The sequence below is a fragment of the Erpetoichthys calabaricus genome, chromosome 8 (assembly GCF_900747795.2).
Source record: "Erpetoichthys calabaricus chromosome 8, fErpCal1.3, whole genome shotgun sequence".
NCBI classification, from domain to species: domain Eukaryota; kingdom Metazoa; phylum Chordata; class Cladistia; order Polypteriformes; family Polypteridae; genus Erpetoichthys; species Erpetoichthys calabaricus.
The window spans coordinates 124,481,659-124,506,848 of NC_041401.2; the positions used below are offsets into that span (position 1 = coordinate 124,481,659).

Genomic DNA, 25,190 nt, shown 5'->3' on the forward strand with positions numbered 1-25,190 from the left:
GTATCACAAACAAAGGTGACTATATAGAAAAGTGATGTAATTTGTTTTAAAATAAATAGTTACAAAAAAAGTGCGGAAATTTTTTGAACATCCCTCGTATTTAATAGCATTAATATTTGGGTAGAGCACTGTACATGAAAGGAACAGGTCTAATAGGCCTTGATTCCTTCTTTGAATTAAGAATGATTAAGAATTAAGAATATGATTAAGAATTATTCATCAAAAAGACGTTGGTACAGAATGAATGATTTCTGTTGCTGAGTCAGCCAGTATGATTTAACTTACTTTCTCTGGGCAGTGACATGAAGGAATTCAGTGTGCAATTCAATGTCTTGATCGCACATTTAGTTTTAATTATACCATGCTCCCTTTTCCATCACTGCACATTCACAAAAATCTCCAGTCCGCCTCCTACTTTTTCCATCCAGTCTGATGAAACCCATCCAGCATTCAAATAGCGTCTGAAATAAGTGGTGTAAGGTGGTTTGCCGCAGTACCCAAATATCACAGTACCTGAGATCACCATAACTTGCCATAAGATATAACAGTTGAAACAACTTATATGGAAGCAATCAAGCATTTCTCATTATATGAAGTCAGCCTAGGTCTGAAACCTTTCTACCTTACATTAGTCCTCACTCTGGATCTTCACCTCTTCCATCTCCAGCGAGCTGCTTGTAACTTTTCTCTTTGCTCTGGATATTCGTTCCTTTGCCCAATTTCATTTATGGACAAGCAGCACTTCCAACAGTTCATAACACGGCTCTTTAGGTGGCAGTGATTGCAGTACCAAGTAAATACAGAAATGTTTAATACATCCCACTTTACATCTTTTTTGGAGTCTTTTATATTTTCTGTTGTTATAGACGTTGGCAGCCATTGGATCATTTATGCCCACCAATGTTACATTTGTGCTTGTCTGAGAGGCATTTGAGGCAGGCTGGCGCACGGGTCTGCATTGATAGCAGCACCTCTTCAGTTTTGTTTAAAAATTCATTCAAAAAATGTATGGTAACAAGCTATTGGCCAAATCATAATAGGCTATTGCTAAACGTCTTGATGTATCGGAATGGAATGGATAGATAGATAGATAGATAGATAGATAGATAGATAGATAGATAGATAGATAGATAGATAGATAGATACTTTATTAATCCACAAGGGGAAATTCACATACTCCAGTAGCAGCATACTGATAAAAACAATATTAATTAAAGAGCAATAAAACATAGGATATAAGGCAGGCATACACACATAATTTAAATAGCTTATCATATCAGTACAGGTTTTCATTGAGACCTAAACCATACTTTGGTTAAGCACTTCACAATGACAATACTAATTCTTGCCACCAAAACATAGAAATGTTAACAAGTGGACCACCTCTTACCCCAAATGTTGATGCTCCTTTCTCCACCTTTTGTCACTGATTGGTCATTTGATTGGTCCTTCAGTTTTGGCATGATTAATGCGTGGCCTTGAAGCAAAATGCAATACACTCAGAATATCTGCTAAGCGAAATGCAATATGTTTGCTTTACTTTTAGTTATGACACATGATCAATGGACATGAATTTAAAGACAATACTCTTTTGCATTGTACTTTAAACTGACATAAAAATTGTGTCTGTAGTGAAAAGAAGTTGATAATTTGGTTGATACGTTTTTAATTATGATGTAATAAACCCTTGCCAGAATTAAATGCATGATGTGCATATGCATTGCGTTACAGTGTAGTTATCATGTTGGATTGTATATAATTTTGGCACAAATAATATTCCACAGTTAAGATGGAGATGAGCTAGCTGGAGGTACAAATTGTCATCAAGAAGAATGATAGAAGGGGCAGCACAGCTGCATATGCTGCTCCACAATGTAGACAATAGCACCTTGGACAAGTTACTTATAGATAGACCGAACAAACAAACAAACGAACGAATGAATGTACTTACTGACTTCTTTCTTTCTTTGTCCCCAGTGGGAAATCTGGCTTTTTACAGAAGCTCTTTAAATAAATGCATAAAGATATAAATAAATATACAATATATACACAGTATGGTTTGAACATACACAGAATGGCTACACATTTAAAAAGAAAGAAAACTTCTGACTAGGCAGTCACAGTCACATTAAGGCATTTTCCAGTTATATAGCTGTTAGGGGGCAGCACGGTGGCGCAGTGGTAGCGCTGCTGCCTCGCAGTTAGGAGACCCGGGTTCGCTTCCCGGGTCCTCCCTGCGTGGAGTTTGCATGTTCTCCCCGTGTCTGCGTGGGTTTCCTCCGGGCGCTCCGGTTTCCTCCCACAGTCCAAAGACATGCAGGTTAGGTGGATTGGCGATTCTAAATTGGCCCTAGTGTGTGCTTGGTGTGTTTGTGTGTGTCCTGCAGTGGGTTGGCACCCTGCCCAGGATTGTTTCCTGCCTTGTGCCCTGTGTTGGCTGGGATTGGCTCCAGCAGACCCCCGTGACCCTGTGTTCGGATTCAGCGGGTTAGAAAGTGGATGGATGGATGGATAGCTGTTAGGTAGAAAGGAGCCTTGGTTGCGTTTCTTGACACACTTCTGCTGAATGATTTGTTGAATGAAAGTACTCAGTGTTCTTGTGTTTTCAGTGACTACAATCTACCAGTAATGAGAGCAAAAGTTAGCAAGAACCAAATACACGATTAAGAATTTCTTGCTTATAACAATCTGAACTGATATTGAGCTCCATTATGTTGTATGGAAATAAAAATTAAGTTATGCAAGCAGTTGTTAGCACGCCTGCCTCACTGATCCAGCATCTTGGGTTTGATTTTGGTGCCTAGCCATTGTCGTTATGGAGTTCCCTCCATGTCTGTTTGGGTTTTCTACAGTTTGTCCTCCATTTCCTCACAGCCATTAGTGTTAAGTTGACTGACTTTTTAAAATTTGCCTTCTGTGAGAGTGTCCCGCAGTGGACTGGCATCCTGTCCTGGGTGTTTTTTGCCTTGTGCTCAGTGTCTCTGGTCACCGTGACACTGACTTAGATAGGTTGGTTTGAGACTGTTATGTTATTTGTAAAATATTTAAATAAAAATACCTTATATGAGCTGCCACTTTCAAAACAAGATTGCAAATGAGCATAGGGCATTACCTGTTTTTCTCAATGAAGCTCATTAAAAAATAACAACCCATCTTTTTTTAAAACATAGTGTAGCATGAGGCAGATTATCATAAAGTTCTGTCCATTTTGTTTTTAGAGTCTCTAAAGGGGTCTCCTTTTAAAAATTCGAGTAGAATACACGTGTTCAATTGCTTTATGCATATGAACACCTGTCCTCCCTGGTTTTCTGAATTTGAAGTTTATGTCCCTGTAGAGTAATATACAGAAAATTCGTTATGTGTATGTTTTAATGGTCTCAATGTATTTAAAAATTCTCACAACCTTAGACACAAGCACCTGGGTCCTGCATCTGTCCTGCTAGCTGTACTCCCACCTGCTGCGACTTCAAAGAGTCCCGCTGCCAGTGAGCTCACAAGTGATGATGTGTAATGTTTAGTGGGGAAGAAAGCTGCTCATCAAAGCGTCCTTTGTGTTTTTTAGTGTGTTTGGATGACACGTTTGGCCCTGACTGCAGCTTGACCTGTGAGGACTGCTCCAATGGTGGGAGGTGCAACCCTCAGAAGGATGGCTGTGACTGTCCTGATGGCTGGACTGGTGTAATCTGCAACCAAAGTAAGTCTTTTTTTTTCTCAACTGCCAAGATAAGATGGTGGGATTTATTGCTTCTTGTCTGAAGCACAGATGTAGGCTTTTTGCTCACCAGTGTTTGTCAGCTTGTTGAACAATCCAATTCAAAATGTCATTTGTTTCTGCCCCCCACCCCACACTTGCTTCCACTAAGCTTGCCCTGAGGGAACCTTTGGCAGGAACTGCAGCTTTACCTGCAAGTGTAAGAACGGGGCTATGTGTGACCCCATCTCCGGACGCTGTCGCTGCCCCCCTGGTGTGAGTGGAGAAGTCTGTGAGGATGGTGAGTATATTTTGATCTGCACATCCACACTTGGGTTGACTGCTACATTTGCCGAGTGCTTCACTGCATGAACTCCAGTCACAAAGCCGGTCAAGCCACTCAGAACTCCAAATGCTGATTCTGCTTTTCTATTTATGATGCAGACTTTTGAGCCTGTATGCTAATTCTTGACTGATTTTTGAACTGGAAGAAGCAACTTACAATCCAATGTAGGATAACACCCAAACATTTTGTAAATGTCTTGCAATGTTTTTGCTAGTGAGCCTAGTTTAGTGATAGGCGTACCAGACATGCTGGATGAACTGGACAGCACAATCTCAGTTTTACTTTGATTTAAGTCAAGAACATTTGACAGCATCCATCTCTTTACATCATCCAAGCAAGCCAAAAGCCCCAGGGAGTTGTTTCTAAGTGATGTATTAGATAAATTTGGGTGTCATCTGCAAAACAGCAGAAAGATGCATTATGCTTATGAAAAGTAGAGCCAAGAGGAAGCATGTATAACAAAAACAGAATTGGCCCAAGTATAGAACCTTGTGGGATCCCATATTTTAGTTGAGTGTGGGAAGATAAAAACTCACCCAATTTAACTGAAGAAAACCTTTCATAAAGTATTTGAACAAAACCAATTTAGAGCAGTACCTTGAATGCCAAGAACATTCTCTAGACCAGGGGTGGGCAGATTCAGTCCTGGAAGGCCGCAGTGGCTGCAGGTTTTTGCTCCAACCCAATTGCTTAATAAGAAGCACTTATTCCTCAAGTAACACTTCAGCTTCACTTTAGTTGTCTCGCTCGTTAAGATTTTGAACCCTTATTGCTTATTTTAGTCTTAAACAGCTGTATTCTTGGTTTTAATTGCTCCTAATTAGCAATAAGAGGCAAATGACAAAAGAGACCAGCATTTCTCCATTTAGCTTGTTTTCATTTACACCTGTGTGTATTTATCACGCACTATTTAATTAAATACTTGGAAGGAAAGTGAAGAGAAAAAAGTGAAGCACTGAGAATTACTCATCTGTTTTAGACTTCAAATCATTTGGATGATATCCTTAGAAAAGAAAATAAATCTAGGATATGAGAATGACCTGAGATGGCAGAGTTAAAGCACTAGCAAGCCATGCAATTAAATAATTGACAAGGACTGGTTTTTAATTAAGCAACTGGGTTGGAACAAAAACCTGCAGCCACTGCGGCCCTCCAGGACTGAATCTGCCCACCCCTGCTCTAGACGATACAGTAAAACATGGTGATCAAGGTTTGTCCAAGTATAAAATGAAAGCTGTTCTTTTGGATTGACCAGAAGGTTACGTCCTGGTAGGTAAAGGTAGATTCAAACACTGCTAACAAAATTAAGTGTCACCGATACAAGATAAAAGTGGGTGACGGAGAAGAAGGGTGCCTTCAGATTGGGGTTGAATGTATAGACTGAGGAACATATACAGTAAGTATCAACTGGCTGCAGGCGTTACTAACACTTTGTCTGCTGTTCCTTCCCTTGTTAGGCTGCCCCAAAGGATTCTTTGGAAAGCACTGTAATAAAAAATGTAACTGCGCAAACAATGGACGCTGCCACCGTACATATGGAGCCTGTCTGTGCGACCCGGGACTCTATGGGCGTTTCTGTCACTTGCGTAAGTCATCATTTGCTCTCACACCCAAGCCTTTGGTAACCTCATTTCTGTTCTCATTGGTCTCAGCAGGGTGACCAGCATACACTTCTCCTACGTTCCCATTTATTTTCATGACACTAATGAGAAGGCCAGATGGGGTGGTACAGTTTATTCTATTGAAGCCAACCTGATCCACTGGTTGCAGCAAGCTCTGTCTCCTTTTTGCAGATCAAGAGAGTACAAAGATCACCTCTCTGCGATGATCAGCCCTTCTCACTTTTCCTTCTGTTTTGCTTCTCCTTCTTTCGTTTTCTCAACATAAATGTCTAATTTTTCCTTTACTACGTTTTGTCTCTTGTAGCATGTCCAAAATGGGCATTTGGAGCCGGCTGCTCAGAGGAGTGCCAGTGTGTGCCACAACACACTCAGGAATGCAATCGCAGAGATGGCAGCTGCATCTGTAAACCTGGTTACCAGGGAGCAACCTGTCAGAAAGGTGGGCATTCCCGGCCAACATGTCTCATCCTTGGCATTCTGACCAGCCATTTTCAGTTTGTAATCTTAACTTTACTTTTGTCTTATGCACCCATAGAGTGTAGCAGTGGCTCCTATGGAACTGGCTGTAGAAGCAAATGTAGTTGTCCATCGGGGGTGCCATGTGATCATGTGACTGGAGAGTGCAGAAGGCAGTGTCCTGCTGGTTATCATGGCAAAGATTGTGCTGAAGGTTGGTTTCATTAGAGAACAACAGTGGTACAAACCCCCATTTTGATTTGGTCATATTTATTGGATTGGCAGGGAGTGTACCTTCTTGCTCTAGAATGGCACTGCCCTTATCTAATTTGTGGGCATCTTAAATATAGGCTCTCTTGCCAAGTGTGTGCTGCCGCTGTTGAGATGCAGACTTGGAAATATTCAGTCAGGGGGGCTTTATTTTTTCCTTTAATTTCTCTGGGGTACATTACAGGAAATAACATGAATACTTTTTACAGAATGCAGGGCTAGCAGTCACGGCTCTCTGCCCGCCTGGAAGCCATTAGGCGCATGGCGATTTGCAGCTGTGCACAATTAGAAGCAGTCAGGAAGGCAGGGATTTGCTGTTAATGAGTTTCTTTCTAAATGCCTACTCCTTTTTGTTATTCCAAAATTGCCATTACTGGTTTTTGCTTAGTCCCCTGTTAGCTTTGCCCCGGACCTCCTGGGTCATAGTCCCCTTAGTTTAGTGCCTCTAGTGTTCCATGACACATTACCAACTTGTCACCTTCTTCAGTCTGGACTCTTTCCCAGCCTTTATTGCCACACTCAATCCTATTACATATGGTGGTGTCCCTTATGGTGCTGCCATCATATTTTTCATGGTTCTGGCTTTTTTTAATTTGATTGTTATTCAGATCCTTACACCCCCGAATTTAGTTTTCAGCATCTCAGAACTTCCCCCTTAAACCCCTGAGATGTTGTAGTGACTGTCTTCTCCATTCTGATCTATAGTATGCCCTCCGGGGCACTTTGGTCTAAACTGCTCGAGCTCCTGTGAGTGCCATGGATCTCCTTGTGACAGAGTGACCGGAGCATGCAATTGCACAGCTGGGCGGATGGGTCTGCACTGTGAGAAGGGTAAGTAAGGATAGATGGGAGGGGTACACAGCACTGGAGGGTGGCTTTTTAAAATCTTTGCTAGTAGTAGTACCCCTAGCACCAGCTCTGTGACTTTAGACAGCTTTCCATAGCCAGCTCCATAGTGGTGATTTTTTTTTTTTTTTGCTGAACAGAATGTCTGGATGGCCACTGGGGCATTGGATGCCTGCAGACCTGCTTGCCTTGTGTGAACGGAGGGATTTGTGATAAGTTTTCTGGCAGCTGCACATGCCCCCCTGGATTCATTGGCAATCTTTGCCAGAACAGTGAGTAGATGAGAGAGGGACTGGGGACTTTCTTGAGAGAATAACAAAAAAACAGCCACTGATTAAAGTGACCTTCATTCCAAACATCACTGTGATCTTCAGCAGTGATCTGCTAAACTGTGAAAGTGAACCTGTGCTCAGCTGAGTTTCCATCATTCACAAACCCATTAGACGCTTATTTGATTCTTTGTAATAAGAGGGTTAAAGAAAGTTCCCATCAGAACTTGATCCTGGGAGTTTATTTTTCTATTGTGTGTGTGCTGAAATCTGGTAATTAGATTTTTTATTAGCATTTCTGCAAGAAGATCATCTTCAGTTTTTTTTTTATTTTTAAAAGCTTCTGTTCTCTCCATGGCCATGTAGAACTCTGGTGGGGCTCAATTTTTCTGAGCACTCATCCATAGACTCTTTGCAGATATTAATGTTGCTCAGATGTGAAGAAACAGTTCTGTGATTTGCTGATCAGTCCTTTACAAGTCACTCAGTAAAATAGAGTTGCAAACATGGTCAACACTGCAGGAGCACTGCTGATCAGTTTGAAAGATATTTCTGCACTGTGGAAAAATAAAGGAAAATATTATTCCATGCTACAAAATAAGATGAATATTAGAACCAACAATTTAGCTGTTAAGGCTTAATCGGATTTGTGCAGAGAATTCACACTGGCAAGGAGAGGGCAGTGAAAAAAAGACAGAGGAGATGACAAGGGGGGAACACTAGAGCAAAGAGGCCATCTGAAAAAATAAAATGGGAAGTGAAAAGATTTGGTTGACCAGAACAGGATTATGAGAGGTGAGCGTAAACATTACTTTAGTCCCTGCTGTTTCCCTTTGATAGGCGTCTTTAAATCCACGTTGCAAGACACAGTTGAACAGATCAGCTCAGACAGATTGAATTAAACTCGCCTGCGTATTCTACATAATTGAGGAGTTTCCTCCGGGTTACTGGGCTTGTTTTCTTTCTCTATTTTATTAGGTGCTAGTTTTTCTCATTAACTTGTAATTCACATGACCAAGCTAATTTCCCCTTGTGGGATGATAAAGTGTACTTTAACTTAAAAGAAGTAAAATGTTTTATCATAGACTTAAACAATTCCATAATCCTGTGAACGTGGATATGTTTCATGAAATGATATGCAGCATAACTGTGTGTTTTACTTCTCTAAATTACAGGATATTGCATACATCAAGGTTACTGAATATGTTTGATTCCTGCTTATTGGCTCTTTAGATATGAGTAACTTGTCATAGACTTTAGATGGAATGTCGCATCTGCTTATATGAAAGATACTGCCTGGTGCGGATAGTGGCTCTGAATTATGAAGGAATCTGCAGACATAAAATATGTGTTTTTTACACATTGTGATGGTGGACACCACTGTAGATCATTCTTAACCTGAGCAAAAGTGTCAACAGCAAGATCCATCCAGAGCCACCCATCCACTTTCTTAACACACTTATCCAGGGCAGGAACGTGGGGAAGCTGGAGCCAATCTTTAACAAAAATTAGGTTTTATTATTTAAAGCTAACATAACAAACGGATAAATAGTGGAATAAGAAGTAGAATAGAAGTAATGAAAGAAACAAACATGTCTACCTGGGGCCTCATGTATAAACGGTGGGTACGCACAAAAATGTTGCATATGCTCGTTTCACACTCACATCGTGATGTATAAAAACTAAACTTGGCATAAAACGACATACATTCTCATGGCAGCACAATCCATTGCATACGCAAGTTTTCCGCTTGGTTTTGCAAACTGACAGCACCCCGCGTCAAAGCAGTGCTACTGTTCCTGTGTTCCTTTCTTTTTTAGATTCACATTCATGACGTGGGCTTTATCAAATTTACTGAAATTAACCGTATATTGTTTATAAATTTAAAGCACTTGATTGTAATCAACCTGTAACAATATAATGATGCATGGAATGGCCAAGCTATTCCAAATACCACAGCTACTTTAGGGTTGTTACTCTCAGTGCACTACTCAGAGTATTTTAACCCATTGTATCTCAGTGTGGAATCACAGCTCTACAGCAGCTGATCGGAAAGCTCTACAGCGGGTTGTGTCGAAAGCACAGAGGATTATTAAGATGTAGTATCTAGCCCTGGAGGATATTTATAGCACACACTGCATAAGGAAAGCCAATATGTACATGTATATTGTACTTATGCTTTCATATTGTATATTTTCATTGTTTTTTTATCGTATTATTATTGCTATTTTATCATTTTATAAGGAAATAAGTTTATGGGGGGCGACCCTGGATGGATAGATGGGTGGAATAATTAAACACGTATTACGAAGATTTTTCAATGCTTCTTAAAAGTTTTGGAGAATTGGCGTTCTAAGCTTACAGCTGCTTTGACATTTATTACAGAGCATATATTGTGGTGATTGGTTACATGGAGAAAGAAAACGGGAGGACAGGAATTGCTGCAATAAATTATTTAATTGAGGGTCGCATGCACCACACCAAGCATCTGGCGGGAGGCAGGGGCAATCTCTGGACGGGGCGCCAGCTCATCGCAACCACTGTGCCGCTGTGCCCCCGTGTTTAATACATGCCTTAATGCATTTCATCATGAAAATAATATCAAGTATACATCTTAGTATTCTAAAATGTTCAGAGTGTTGTAATATCATGAATTTAATGTATTTTGTGTGGAGATCAGTGCCTATGTGCTTCTTTCTAAAGAAGAGAAAGCCCGTTTAAGCATGTAGTGATTCACAGACATAGAACACGATGAATTTAACGTACTACTTTAGTTACAATGGGAATTGAGAAATACTAGTAAATTAAACATCAATTTTAAGATGAAGTTTACGACTTTCTACTTTAATAACAAAATAAACTACGAGATTAAAGTGGGAATTTCCAGATTAAAATTGATATTTCAACCTTTTTTTCTTCACTGTGTCATGATTTTTTTTCTTTTCTCTGTGCTCTAATACACTTCCATATGACAATGAGATGGTAGGCTATGAGTCGTCTTTTTTTATTTCAGGCACTGTGCGACTTTCTGAACTTAAACTTTCTAGTGTCTCCGCCACTCTGTGTCACTTGATTAACTTCCCTTTGTTTCTTATACCATTGCTTAAGCTAACAAATAGTAAATTTTTCCTTGCCTCCACTTCACATTTGCTGAAATTCTTCTATTTTCCCTGTGCTTTTGCCATTGTCTTTTCACAAAACGCTGAACTTAAAGGGCTATCAATATTGATTTAAATATTCAAAGGAGCGTAATTCAGGGAGGAGTTTGGGTGGGGCGGCAGGCGCGTGCATGTGCGTTATATTTCACGATGGCCAGGATTTATGGAGCAGAGGTGCATGGAAGTTGTCTTACACATGGTTTTGTGCATCTGAGTTTTTCGTGGGTATGCACATTTACACTTTTCTCTGTACGCCATGTTTTAGTGTGAATTCTACGCACGGCATTATACTAGAGGCCCCTGTGAGGTGGCTGACACACAAACTCAACAGTCCAAAATGCAGAGCACAAACACTTGTAAATGATCTCTTCCTACTCTCCTTCAAATACCTAGAAGCCTAAAAATAATAATAATGCATTTTATTGATAAAGCATGTTCCCCATGCTCAGAGCACTTAATAAAAATTCTAAATGAACAGTGGGAATAAAAGCATAGAAAAAGATCAGATAAACAATACTTGATGCTGAATTATATAAGCATAAAACACCAAATAAAAGTTAAATGCAAAAAATACAAATCTCTGAATTAGAATAGTAATAAATAATTAATTACATTTATATAGTGCTTTTCTAACCTGCTCAAAGTGCTTTAAATAGACAGTGGGGAACCACTTCAAATGCCACCAAAGTGTGGCATTCATCTGGTTGATGTGATGGCAGCCATTTATGTGCCAGTTTGCTCACCACACATTAGCTGTTAGGTGGTACAGGGGTGAGAGAGAGATAGTTACCCAAGAAGAAGTAATAAGCCAGAATAAAATACAAAATGTTACAAGAAAACCATGAAAAAATACCATAATTCTTGATACCCTGTATCATGCTGAACACCTGGACAGTAAAAAGAGATAAAAGGAAAGAATGTCAGTGTTAGTTAGAGGCCTGTTGGAACAAATGAGTTTGAAGTTGATTTTAAAAGGAACGAATTGAGTCAGTTGATCTAACTAATTTAGGGAGGCCATTCCAAAGCTGTGGCACAGTCTAGCTGAAGGCTTTGTCACTCATATAGCACATGTTAGCCTGCCTCCCTACTAGATCTAGCCTTTGCCAACACAACACTCCCGTCTCCAGGCTCAAGGCTGTACTGCTCTGGACATGGCGTTTAAGTTCCCTTTCAATTACACTTCCTCAAAATCCTTCTGGGGCTTCCCTCTGGCATCCTCAGGCATTCCTATACTGAGCCTCAGTGTAGAGCTTAATAATTTCCCACAAGAGTCTAAGGATCAAGGCAGGCCTCTAGCATCGACCTGCATTGTGCACTAAACAGGTCCTCTGCTTGACTCAGCAGATAAAATTAATCTGTCAGGGCTACTTAGTTCTGAAATTGGGAGCATGGGTGACATCTAATGGCCATTGACCTACATTACTGTCCCTGAGGCAAAAATTCGGTGTACTGCATCCACCAATTACTTTTCCCTTTTTTCCCGTGGCACTGCCTTGCCAGGCTGGCACTCTCTGTCACAACAGTCAGCAATAGCTGATCATAAGTCAGTCTGTAAATGTAATACCTATAGAAGGACCAGCTTACAAAATAGGAAAATTAAGTTAACTGGCCTGAGAAGGAGCAGGGTGGGTGTTGGTGCAGGGAGGCTTTCACAGAGGACCACATCAGCCATGTCAGCAGGATCTGCTGTTGGTTAAATTTGAATTACCCGAAAAAGGAAAACAACTGGACAAATGAAAAGCTCCGCACTGCTCATTGCATCAATGTCTTTATCACAAATACATTTAAAATACTCAAAAGTAGCAAGAATACAAGATCATCCAAATGTTTTAAATGTATTAGCACATTTTATTAACAGCCATTAATGAAGTTGTGCATTACTTACTATAACATAGTAAGCAACACCGTTACGTCTCACTAAATTGATAAATTTACAAAAGAATGCAAGAGAGTTAACCATTGAATAAGGATTAGTGTTTTTTTAAGCATATTATACTCTTAACTTTTTACAAAACTACTACATTCTTAAAGTGCACATCTTGAAGCCTCTCGTGCTAACTAGCAGCATGCTACGCATCTTTGCTGCTTCACACTTGGTAACTATTGGGGACACCAGGGGGCGCTCTCGCTCCCCAAACACCCAACACAAGCAGGCATGGACACAAGTTCAAAGCCCAAAGAGGCTTTATTTGTGGGAAGACTCTTCGTTTAAGTGTTCCTCACCATCACTGCCACAAGTACAACAAGCACTGTATAGCGCACAATAACTCCTTGTCTTTCTCTGCCTTCTCCACTACACCAGGCAAACTCCGACCCCTCTTCCTCCCAACTCAGGCTCCCCGAATGAAGTGAGGTGGACCGTTTTACGCTGCACCTGGGAGTACTCCAGGTGGCCCATTAGCATGATCTGGAAGCATTCCCGGGTGTGTCAGAAGCCCGACGAAATTTTGCTCACTGATTCCTGCAGCACCCCCTGGTGGCACCTCCAGAACCCAACAGGGCTGAGCCCACAAACCCCAAGTCCCAGCATGCCCTGTGGGAATCCGGCTTGCTGTAGCAACTGCTACCTAGCTCTCCACAGGAGGTAATGACCTGTGCCTGTTTTCTCCCCCTGTCCTTCCATTAACAAGGCGTCCCGGCCAGGTATGGATCCTGGCCTTTCACCACACTATCAATAAAAAAATAAGTAAATAAGGAAGCTTTATGGAGTTAAAACTGATAACTTATCAAAAAACAAACAAACTGCTTACCTGGAGAAGAAATTAATAGAATAAATCAAACACTCCTCCCTACATATCTCCATCTACATCTTAGTCACAAATGACAGGGAAAACAGTGTGAGATTGTTCTAATTGTGCTCCTGCAGGCATAAGTAATCAACCACTCATCAGAAACCATAGGCAAGACCTTATGAGTAGATAATTAGTTAGATACAACACACTGAATGAAGTACATGAACTGAAAATTATAATTTTTTAGCCATTCATTGAAAAAGCATCCCACTCCGTGAGAATGCAGTCTGTAGTGTGCCTGGGGTGGAAAGAACACTAGAGAAGATAGCTGTGTGACCTGGGGGTTTGTAATAAATAAAAGACAGTAGACGGGTGGTGGAAGGAAACCCTGAGAGATCAAAGAATTTTGAAGGGGTTCATAAACTGCTGTGAAAAAGAGCAGAAATACAATTATGGATGTGTCTTTTCGGCAGGTCTTGTACAAAGTGTGAAGAGAAACACAGAAAGAAATGCTCTTTTACTCATTAAAAATAAGAAACCTTTCTGACTGGCCAATAGCTGTGAAAGTAAGGGTCTTATACTTGATGTTTGTTTAAACCACATCTGAGCACTCTGAACCCTCCATCATGGTATATAACAATGGGCTTCCCTTGTGATTACACAGCAGCCAGAATACCGAAACTGCAACCTGGAAAACTACCGGAAACTGTGATCTGTGATCTTTATATATGACAGGAGATCAGTGACATTAGGTGTCAAAAATCTGTAGGCAGTCCTGCAAGGAGCACATCAGTATTTCATGAATATGCACTGGAAATGGTTCTGATACGGTGATTTATGCTTTTGTACAGGGTGTCCTCCTGGACGTTTCGGTCAAGGCTGTCTATTGCACTGCTCCTGTGAGAATGATGGTAACTGTGATGCAGTCACTGGTCAGTGTACCTGCGCTCCTGGCTGGACAGGTCACAACTGCAGAAGAGGTGGGTACAACTGTACATTGATAGCATCACATTCTCAAACTCTCTTAATTCACTTCAGAGTCTTGGGGGGGCAGGAGCCTATCCTAGCAACAATGAGCACAATGCCGGAAGCAGCTCTAGACAAGGTACAATCCTTTGCAGTACCCACTCACACCCCCACCCACACTCACATTCATATCCACCAGTTAACTTAACATGAATGTCTTTGTGGATTTAACAAGAGGAGCACCCACACAGACATGGAGAGAATGTGTAAACTCTGAATAGATGCTTTCCATGGACCATGGATCCACAGGGTAGCAGTTCTACTCACTTTGCCAGTATGGTGTCCACTGTGCTTTTTTATTTAAAAGTTCACAGAGGTGCACACATTAACAAACAATAAAAAAAGAAAACAAAGATGAAAACAAAAAAAGCTGTCCTTAGTGATGTAGCTTGAACAGAATGTGCTAAATCTAGAACAAAAAAAAGTTAAAGCACTTGAGACGTGTGATGAACTAAACTACCAAAGGAGCTGAGGAACTGTGTTACCAGGTCCCATTTTAAAGCATTTAGGTGAGACACAGGAGCTATCAGAAGACTAATGGACTGTGTTACCAAACACAGGCTAGCAGGACTAACTCTGGGCTCTCATTTTTATTTCAGCCTGTGATGCTGGACACTGGGGACCAGACTGTATCCACATGTGTAAATGTAAGAACAGTGATGGGAGCTGCAACGTGGTCACAGGACAATGCATCTGTGAGGCGGGCTACACAGGTCACCATTGTGATCAGAGTACGTGTCTTTCATGTTCCTGATATATCCTGTTCCTAAGCAGAAATAATCATCAACACATCCCAGAGCACTTGCACCGCTCAGTAATTGATGGAGATGAGTATTGCTATTATTTATCTGCTTTGTGTTTATCACATGCTTTTTCTTTCTTTAATCAGAATGCCCCCAAGGTTTTTTTGGTCTGGGCTGCCATCACCGGTGCCAATGTGAAAATGGCGCCTCCTGTGACAATGTGAGTGGGGCATGCACCTGCCTGCCAGGCTGGACTGGAACCTACTGCGAGAAACGTGAGTGAGCAATACCATTTTTCAATTGAATTTTATATGTCCTGGCAAGGTGGCGTTACTGATGTTTCTTTGCAGAGTGTCCTGAGGGCTTCTATGGTTTGGAGTGCAGGAAAAAGTGCAGATGTTTCAATTCTGGATGGTGTGACCCCCTGACAGGATTGTGTAACTGCCCCGCCGGCTGGTCAGGATCACACTGTGATTTCTGTGAGTTATGATGTTCTTGTTTAATATAGCAGTAACAGGTGGGAGGGGCTGCCTGTGGCCAAGTGGGAGGGGCATGAATAAGCTTATTAAAGTGTGTAAGTGGGAGGAGCTTCTATCAGTGTACCATGCCATGTTCCAGAATGGGAAGGCAATTTCTGTGTCTGTCACATGATGTGGCCAGTTTGGAGGGGCTTTTGTATGGCAGGAGAGGCTTTGCCTCATAGAGTCATTTGTTTCAGATTGGTTTAAGAAGACAATGCATATGCTTTAAGGAAATGTATAGAGTCATTTATAGAGCATGTATAGAGCACATTTTCAGTAAGTGTAAACAGATGTTAGGGAATATGGAATAAAAGAATAATAATATGGAAAAAAGGAATTGTAGATTTAAAAAAAAAATCAAGCTGGTAAAATGATCACTTTGTTGTTTTGTTTTTTTTTGCAGCTTGTCCTCCAGGTTTCTACGGCGAGGGGTGCAACATGACATGTACTTGTCACAATGGGGCCGTTTGTGATACAGTTACCGGTCAGTGTATCTGTGAACCAGGCTGGATGGGGTCAACCTGCCAACAAGGTAATGAAAGAAAATAACAAATGCATAACTGAACCCTTGTCCTGCTTATGGTTCCCCCAACGGCTAGCTTGGACTCCTTCACTAAGTGCCTATTGATTGTTTGATTGTCTGTAACCTTTGCCATCTTGTAAGGGTCAGCGTTCTGCTGTCTAAATATCTTTAAGACCTAAATATCTCAGAATCAGGGGACGGCTAGCTAGTGTGATGCTGAAGCAAGTCTAAATTCTAAAAGCTGTATTGAACTTACTAGTGTTGATGATATCAACTATAATTTTTGGTCATTCCTTTCCCTTGGGTGTTTGGCTGGATATTAAGTAGATTTTATTTGGAAAAAGCCAACTAAGCTCTCATAAGGACTAAGCAAGGGGGGACACAATTGGTCAGCCCAAGTTAATCTCTTGAAGGTTTTCGCCAAGTGAAGCTGCTTTTGGTTGGGTTCTGCAAGTGAATAGTCTACATTTTTTTTCTCTTTTACAGCATGCCCCCCTGGCTTCTATGGTGCACATTGCCAGCAGCCCTGCCTGTGTCAAAACAAAGGGATCTGTCATCATGTTAGTGGCCAATGCACGTGTGCTTATGGCTGGACAGGACTGGCCTGTGAGCTGGGTATGTGTGAATGTCTTTATATTTGTGTATACGCCCCCTGGGTTTAGGGGGTCTTGGTATCCTTCTCTTTCTGGGTTCAAATAACAGCACAATTGCTGTCTGTGTGAACTCTGCATACACTGTTCAGGTATTCCAGTTCACAAAATGGCCCAACAGATGAATAGAGGCTGACACTTGAGCTGGTGACAGCCCTGACAAGTCCGCTTTCCAACTCATTGTTAAGTAACCTTAAGTTTTTGGTTCTGCCCTTGATTGTTCCACTTCACCACTGGGACTGACTCTATGATCAGGTGTAATGTGACCTGGCACAAATCTGCAAGAAGACTTTACACAACTGTCACTTGGGACTTTGAGGCCTCATGCAGCCTTTACAGTATTCAGCATTGCTCTATTTTATAAATTGGAGTATCTAACTGTGCATCCTTTATAGATAGAAAGCCGTCCTGCCAGGTGTTTCCTTTTTGTCAACGAAGTGTTATTGAAAAGAATACATACAATACAGAAAGAAGCAGGATGAATGAAATCTTGAGGTAATTAGATAAAACGTGCCCAACCCAAGACCCTGTCACGAACAAACTAAACAAAATATGGAGAGCTGACTAAAGTGGAGTCTGTGTGACTAATCAGCCAGACTGAAAAAGAAAGGCAGCAAAGAAGATAAGTACCCCCCACCCCCCAAACCCCCCCCTTCACTAGCCACAAGCTTAGTGACTGAAAGCCGCTCCCTGATATTGCAACCAGAGGCAGAACAGCAGCGATTGTTCCTACTGGTTACTGTTTCCGGTGGGATTTCCAACGAGAGCCCAGTGCAAATTTGGCAGCGAAGGTACCCAGTGGGAACAATCTCTGCTGGACTGGGCTGAGAGTGTGGAATGGTTCAGGAGAAGAAAAACATGAGGTGAGAGTGAAATCTGGACAAAGAACATTGAAGACAGGGAATTTGAAATGGTAAGCCAATAACGAGCAACCATGGGACTGTTCCAAAATATTTAAGGAGGAGATGTGGCAAAGGGGATCAGTGGATAAACCCACAGCAAACCATTTACATGGGGCATGAAAATAGCGATGGACAAAATTAAACTGAGTATGCTGATGACTGGGGTTTCTGGAAGATACAGTGGTATTCTTGAAGATGATGTTCAATGACAAGGAAATGGGAGGATGGGAGTTGGCACCCAGAATACAAGGCTTATATGAGGCTTGGTGCAGAGCAGCAAATAAAGTCCTGCCAGATGTTGTAGTGCTTTTCAAATATGCCAGTAAAGGTGATCACTCACTGTCTTAAAATCTGCCTTCAGCAATATGATGCAAGGAGGGGTGGGAGACATCAAAATCATTTCTGAATAAATAATTGTACAGCAGAGTGTAACAAGACTTTACAAAAGTGCGGACAGAAAATTCTGAAGATCTCCATTATGTCATGAATTTGCAAAAAACAGTGCAGCAGGGTGCTGAAAATGATCTGTAATTGACAAGACAAACCAGGAGAGTGAATGCTGGGATGACCCAACATAACATTCTCAAATCATTCAAGTTGTGGGGGGAAAGAGCCTCTCCAGGCACCACTGGGTGTGCGGTAGGGAACAGGCCTGGACAACGGACGAGTTAATCTCTGGGCCGCTTATGCGTGCACTCACACTTGCACAGTAGAATTTGAAATCACCAATAAGTCTACCATGCACATCTTTGGAATGTAGAAGGAAAAGCAGGGAAAAATCTATGCAGACAACAACTGGGTGTGGGATTCAAACCTGTGAGATAAAAGAGCAGCACTAAGCATTGTGTCACCATGGATATCCCACCTATATTTTTAAAAATAATGGCTGTTTAATTGTACTTTAGGGTTCTATACTGGGTTGTTTGGTTCCTCATAGAACTATTGCTTGACCAAGCACCATTTCACTCTGGGGAAAGTTCTCCGCATGTGAGCTTAGCTCTTTGTGCTTTGAAAAACTTCCTAATATGTTAAAAAAAAAATCTTTACTCTATGGTAGACTACCTAGCAGAACACTAACAGAAAACCTGGAACATAGCCCATGTAACTGTACTTATGCAGCAAGAGTCCTTGGTTCTTTCTGGAATCTTCATGTGGATGGGTCTGTTTTGGAACAAAAAATGGTTTCCCTATGGCATCTCTCTGAAGACCCACTCTGCTACCTTTATATTTAATAATAATGGTTCCTTAATTGCACTTTCCTGGGTTGCATGGTTCCTTGAGAACCATTTCATTCTGGGAAATGTTCTTTGCATTAGAAGTTGCTTTTTTGGGCTTCCTAATATATGGATAAAACATAAATGTTTAATGTAAGTAAGCTACCTAGCAGGATGGTGACAGATCAAGAAAAACTGAACATAGCAAGTTATTGCCTGTGCCAAGAATCCCTTTAATACCTGTTGGTATTTTCAAAATCTGTTATCAGGTATACAGTACATGGGCATTTTTAATAAACAAAGGTTCCTTCTGGAAGCTCCACATGGATAGCTGTTTGGGCAAAATAGTTCCCCAAAATAGCTCCCCCGTGGCATCATTGTGAAGAACCACTATGACACCTTTATTTTTAAGAGTGTAGGATAGATTCTGATAATCTCACTGAGAGTTAATAAGGAATGGCATCCAAAAGAATGTTGAACCTGGACCTTGGAGCTGCTTTCTGACAAAGAACTTTATTCTAACCTCCCATCTAGTTAGGGGTTAACAACTTCTTTTCCTAAGCTCCTTTATTTAATTTGTTAGACTGTTTCTGCCTTCACGAATTTGTTCTGGGCTGAGCACAGTTTTAAGTGCTGTTGGTCACTTGTAAATGGATGTTAGCTTACTGAGGAATCATTCTCATAGTTCATTGTTCTCCCTGCTCTGTTGTCTCTCTTTAGAGTGTCCCCAGGGCCATTTTGGAGTGGACTGCCAGCAGACCTGCGAGTGTCAGAATGGAGGCCTGTGTGACCGTCAGAGTGGGCAGTGCACATGTCCAGCAGGTTGGATTGGGAAGAAGTGTCAGACAGGTGAGTCTGCCATACTCTTAACTGAAGTGCCAGGAGTGGCATAGTCCAACACCTAAACGTGAACATCTATAGAGGCTACCAAGCTGGATGAGCCTTCAGGCCTTAAGGAGTACATCTTTGTCATGATAAATGGCTACTGATCTGAGAAGTATATCCACTTTTAAAAGGGCATGTAGGAAGTTTGAATTGAACTGAGCTCATTTTGATTCTCTGTAAATGCTCTTCTACATGTTCTCCAAAATGCTTTTACTTGCAGCTTGTCCAGCTGGGACCTTTGGAAAAGACTGCAGTGAGCAATGTGACTGCGAACATGGCGATTCCTGCAATCACGTTACAGGCATCTGTCAGTGCCCCCGAGGCTGGAGAGGAAGAAACTGTGAGAAAGGTACATCTGGGCCATTGTCAATAGAGCTTACTTCAGCAATAAACACAACAAACCATCTAATGAGTAAGGAGGGTGTGAGCAGAGATTAAGGCTGAGAGCCAATTGATTTTAAATTGTTCTCCTGGTAAGTCACCTAGAACGGCTTTACACTTGCCCACCTGCCCAGTTTCCCCTTAGTTTGTTTATCTCTATATTAAGTTTATTAATCTCAAGTAGGGCAGAATAGTGGCACAGCGGTTAGTGTTGCTGCTACAAGTTTCCAGGCCTGTAAGTTAAATTCATGGCTTGGGCCCATATTTATCAAGCGTCTCAGAATTATTAGTAGGAATTGTACTAATAGCAGAACTACTAGTACATCATACTTACTCAACAATTGATTATTTCTTTATTGATAATATTTATTTCCCACTATCAAATCTTGCAAGTACAACACTTCTGTAATTTCCAATCACGTCCCTCTGATCGTGTAGTTGGAATCTCTATGCCTTACACACTCATTTTTCAGCTGGTGTCTTAACCCCCTGTCATTACCTGATGAGAACTTTATAGAATTTACCTCCAAACAAATTAATTTTTTTTTTTAGAAAAAAAAAGTATCTTCAGAGGTTTCTGCAGGAATACTCTGGGAAACTCTGAAGGCTTTTTTAAGAGGACAGATTATTTCATATCTTTCCCATAAATATAAATTGCAGACCAAGAAGACGACAGATTTAAACAGCAAAATTACCAGAATAGATAAAGAATGTGCCAGGTCTCCAAATGAGGCACTTTATAGGCAAAGATAGGTTCTGCAATCAGAATATATAACCTCTTGACAACAAAAGAAGTGGAACAGCTCATCTTTAAATCACGACATCATCACTATGAACACAAAGAGAAAGCTAATAAAATCTTAGCTCAACAAATCCACAAGCAGGAAGTTCACAACACAATTACAGAAATTACCAACACAAAAGAAGATAAAACTATTGACCATAAAACTATAACCCACACATTTAGACTATAAGTCATTATATTCTATTCAATTTAAAGATGATAAGACACAATCTAATGAGTTGATGCATTACAAATACCACAGGTAGATACTCTTAGTGCAGTGGAACTGGTTAAACCTCTGACACTCTCAGATCTACTGGATGCTATAAACTCACTGCAAAGTGGGAAAGCAGCCAGCTCTGATGGCTACCCAGTGGAATTATATAAAATAAATTCAAATAAATTAGCTCCACTGTTATTAACAATTTTTATAGAAGCTAGAGGGAACAAAAGTCTACCTCAGTCTTTTTGCCAAGAATTAGTTACCACCTTTCCAAAGACAAATATGGACTTATTACAATGTGCATCATATAGACTAATTTCACTTCTGAATAATGATGTTAAGATACTGTCCAATGTTTTGTCTAGGAGGATTGAGAAAGTGCTTCCTTCTATAATATCACAAGACCAAACTGGATTTTTAAAGGTAGACACTTATAGCTTCTAATCTTCTGCATTTGTCTAATGCAATGTAGTCACCCATAAAATCTAACACACCAAAGCCCTTGTTGTCTTTGGACACAGAAAAAGCATCTGACATGGTTCAATGGGTCTACTTTTTCACCACATTGCATAAATTTCTGTTTGACCCCAATATATGTACATGGATGAAACTATTTTATATCAGTCCAGAAGCCTCTGTCTATATTAACAACATTATCTCAAACTACTTCAAACTAGAATGTGGTACTTGGCAAGGTTGTCCTCTATCACCATTGCTTTTTGCAATTGCCATTGGCAATTCTCTTTTGAAATGCATAGAGGGGATTATTAGAGAAAGACTTGAATAGAAAATATTGCTATAAGCAGATGATATAGTACTGTATATATTAGACCCACAAACTTCCTTACCAGCAGTCCTTAATGTACCAGCAGAACTTCAGAGGATATCTGGACTGAAAAATAATTTGTATAAAAGCGTGCTGTTTCCAGTGAACTTTCTAGCACACAGGATTAGACTGGACATCTACCCATTCATTCTATCAGATCAGTGTAAATACATAGTGGTTAATATCTAAACTAAATATAACGATCTGTTTTCAAAACATTTTGCTATCAGCATGGAAACCATTAAACAAGATATGAACTGATGTTCTACTCTTCATCTCACATTAGAAATGAGAATCAATACCGTCAAGATGAGCATCCTTCCCAAGCTTCTTTTTCTATTTCAGAGCATTCCTATTTACATTAACTAATCATTCTTTAAGAAATTAGACTCAATTGTAACCTAATTTATATAAAATTTGAAACATCCAAGCATCCAAAGGGCAAGTCTACAAAGACCTAAAGCAGAAAGTGGCACGGCACTACCCACCAATTTTATTACTGGGCGGCATATATATAAGCTATAAAGACCTGGGGCCTCATGCATAACACCGTGCGTAGAATTCGCACTATAACATGTCGTAAGCACAAAAGCCGAAATGTACTTACGCACAGAAAAATCCAGATGCATAAATCTGTGCGTTCGCCAACTTCCACGTTCTTCCGCTACATAAATCCTGGTCAGCGTGAAAAGTAACACTCGTGCACGCGCCTGCTGTCCCGACGCCAACTCCTCCCAGAATTATGCCTCTTTGAATATGCAAATCAATATAAATAGCCCTTAAGCTCAGCGTTCTGTGAAAAGGCAATGGCAAAAGTACGAGGAAAAATAGAATAATTTCAGCGAATACCAGATGGAGGCAAAGAAAAACGTACTATTTGTTGGTTTAAACAGTTATATAAGCAACAAAAGGAAGTTGATCGAGTGACATAGCGTGTCGGAGAAACTCGAAAGCTCAAGTTCACAAAGTCGCACAGTGCCCGAAATAAAAAAGAAGTTGTCACATATCAAAGTCGGCGTGAAAAGGCAACTCGTAGCCCACTGTCTGAGTGTCATATGAAAGCTTATTAGGGAACAGTGAAAAAAAAAAGGCACACAGTGTGAAAAAAGCACGAAATGTTAACTTTAATTTCGAAATTTCCACTTTAATCACATAGTTTATTTTGTCATTAAAGTAGAACATCATAAGCTTCATCTTAAAATCGTTTAATTTACTAGTTTCTCAAATCCCATCGTAATTAAAGTAGCACGCTAAATGCTTTGTTGTGTATTTGATCTTATATGTGCTCTATGTGCCTGAATCACCACGTGCTCTTCCTCCGACAGGACACAGGATCCATTACATTCGTGATATTACAGCTCTCTGAATAATTAAAATACTGAGATGTATACATGATATCATTTTCATGATAATATGAGTTAAAGCATGTTATTAAGCATGGGAACACAGTGGCGCAGTGATTGTTCATGTTTCACGCAAGATGCTTGCTGCGCCGTGCGTGACCTTCGATGAAATGCTTTATTACAGAAGTACTGTCTCTTTCAAACGTACTAACCCCCAATTCCTGTCCTTACTTTTCTTTCTCCAAATACCCAATCGCCACACAATCAGCTCTGTAATAGACGTTAAGCCATCAGTAAGCTTAGAACGACGATTCTTCAAAACTTCTAAGGAACATCAAAATATCTTCGTAATGTTTAATTATTCTATCCATCTATCCTTCCAGTGTCGTGCCAGCCACAGCATAAATACAGTGCGAGGCAGGAACAAACCGTGAATGAAGCTCAAGTTTCTCGCTAGCGCTACAACACCGTGTAGTTAAAGTTAAAGTTTTATCTGTATAATATAATAAATATATTTTGCTGCATTTCATCTTAAAAATGATATCGTCATCATATGCAAATATGCGCTTTATAAAGTGGCTCAGGTTGTGCAATATTATAACTGTATCATAAGTACAATTACCTCACGGTAACTTGCAAGTACAAACAGTTCTACAAGGAGCACTTGATGGACTGATTGAGTGCGTTTAGAGTTCTTGGGATGAAACTGTTTGTGAACCGTGAGGTCCGAACAGGAAAGGCTCTGAAGCGTTGGTCAGATGAGAGCAGTTCAAATAGCGAATGGCTGAGGCAGCGAGTGCTTGATGCTGTATACCGATAATTCTCTTTCTGATCTCTGTAGATCTGTGATTCACACTAGATACAGTGATATAAATACTCTGAGTGGTGCAGTGAGAGTAATATGGAAAAAGATGATCCGCTGTGGCAACCCCTAATGGGAGCAGCTGACAGAAGAAGAAGAAGGTGCAGTGAGAGTAACAACGCTAAAGCAGTTATGGTATTTAGAATAGTTTGACCATTCTGTGGACCATTATATTGTTACAGGTTAATTACAATCAGATACATTAAACTAATTAACAATATGCGGTTAATTTCAGTGTATTTATAAAGCCATGTCAGGGATGTGGATCTAAAAAAGAAAAGGAAACCACACTGGAACAGTGGCACTGCTTTGATGCTGGGTGCCGCCAGTCTGCAAAACCAAGTAGAGAACTTGTGTATGACAGGGTATGAGCTACCGTGGAAATGTGCGTGGCTTTACGCCAAGTTTAGGTTTTATAATTGCGATTTGAACGTGGAAACGTTCTTACACAACATTTCTGTGCGTACGCACCATTTATACATGAGGCCCCTGGACATATATGTTCCAAGACCTGAGGTGTGCGGTGCATCTCCGTTACCTTCTGGCAGGCTCTGTTTCTGTAATGCTCCAGGAGTTTAAGTCTGTCTCCTTGAACCTACCCAGTCTTGTAAAATGTATGCAGTACAGTTTCCATGACCACCTATGTGTTGGTACTGTGATGTTGCTTGCGATTCACATATGGGTGCTCATCCACACTTGGGACAATGATCTTTATGTGTGTGGTGGTGACTTGCATGAATGCAGCTTGCTTTAACATTACCTCACTTGGAGTGGTGGAGAAATGTATAAATTGCGTATTACTTCACATGTTGTAAGGGCATTCAAAGTTTAGTACAAAATTCTAGAAATAGTTGGTTGTAACAGACACAAATCAATGCTATTGCAAAGCTGCATTTTATATGTAATGTTACCAACAC

The 25,190-nt window shown here is 40.6% G+C and overlaps 1 protein-coding gene across 2 annotated transcripts in view; it reads left to right on the plus strand.

Moving 5' to 3' along the window:
* megf6b (multiple EGF-like-domains 6b) overlaps positions 1-25,190 on the plus strand; it is a 199,903-nt gene that overhangs the window by 163,957 nt on the left and 10,756 nt on the right. For both annotated transcript variants that reach the window (XM_028807434.2, XM_028807437.2), the window contains 15 exons: positions 3,563-3,694; positions 3,864-3,992; positions 5,495-5,623; positions 5,964-6,098; positions 6,195-6,329; positions 7,091-7,216; positions 7,372-7,503; positions 14,242-14,370; positions 15,016-15,147; positions 15,306-15,434; positions 15,510-15,638; positions 16,084-16,212; positions 16,690-16,818; positions 19,690-19,818; positions 20,075-20,203. In XM_028807434.2, the coding sequence (XP_028663267.2) occupies positions 3,563-3,694; positions 3,864-3,992; positions 5,495-5,623; positions 5,964-6,098; positions 6,195-6,329; positions 7,091-7,216; positions 7,372-7,503; positions 14,242-14,370; positions 15,016-15,147; positions 15,306-15,434; positions 15,510-15,638; positions 16,084-16,212; positions 16,690-16,818; positions 19,690-19,818; positions 20,075-20,203 (1,953 nt within the window). The remainder of the gene's footprint in view (positions 1-3,562; positions 3,695-3,863; positions 3,993-5,494; positions 5,624-5,963; positions 6,099-6,194; positions 6,330-7,090; positions 7,217-7,371; positions 7,504-14,241; positions 14,371-15,015; positions 15,148-15,305; positions 15,435-15,509; positions 15,639-16,083; positions 16,213-16,689; positions 16,819-19,689; positions 19,819-20,074; positions 20,204-25,190) is intronic.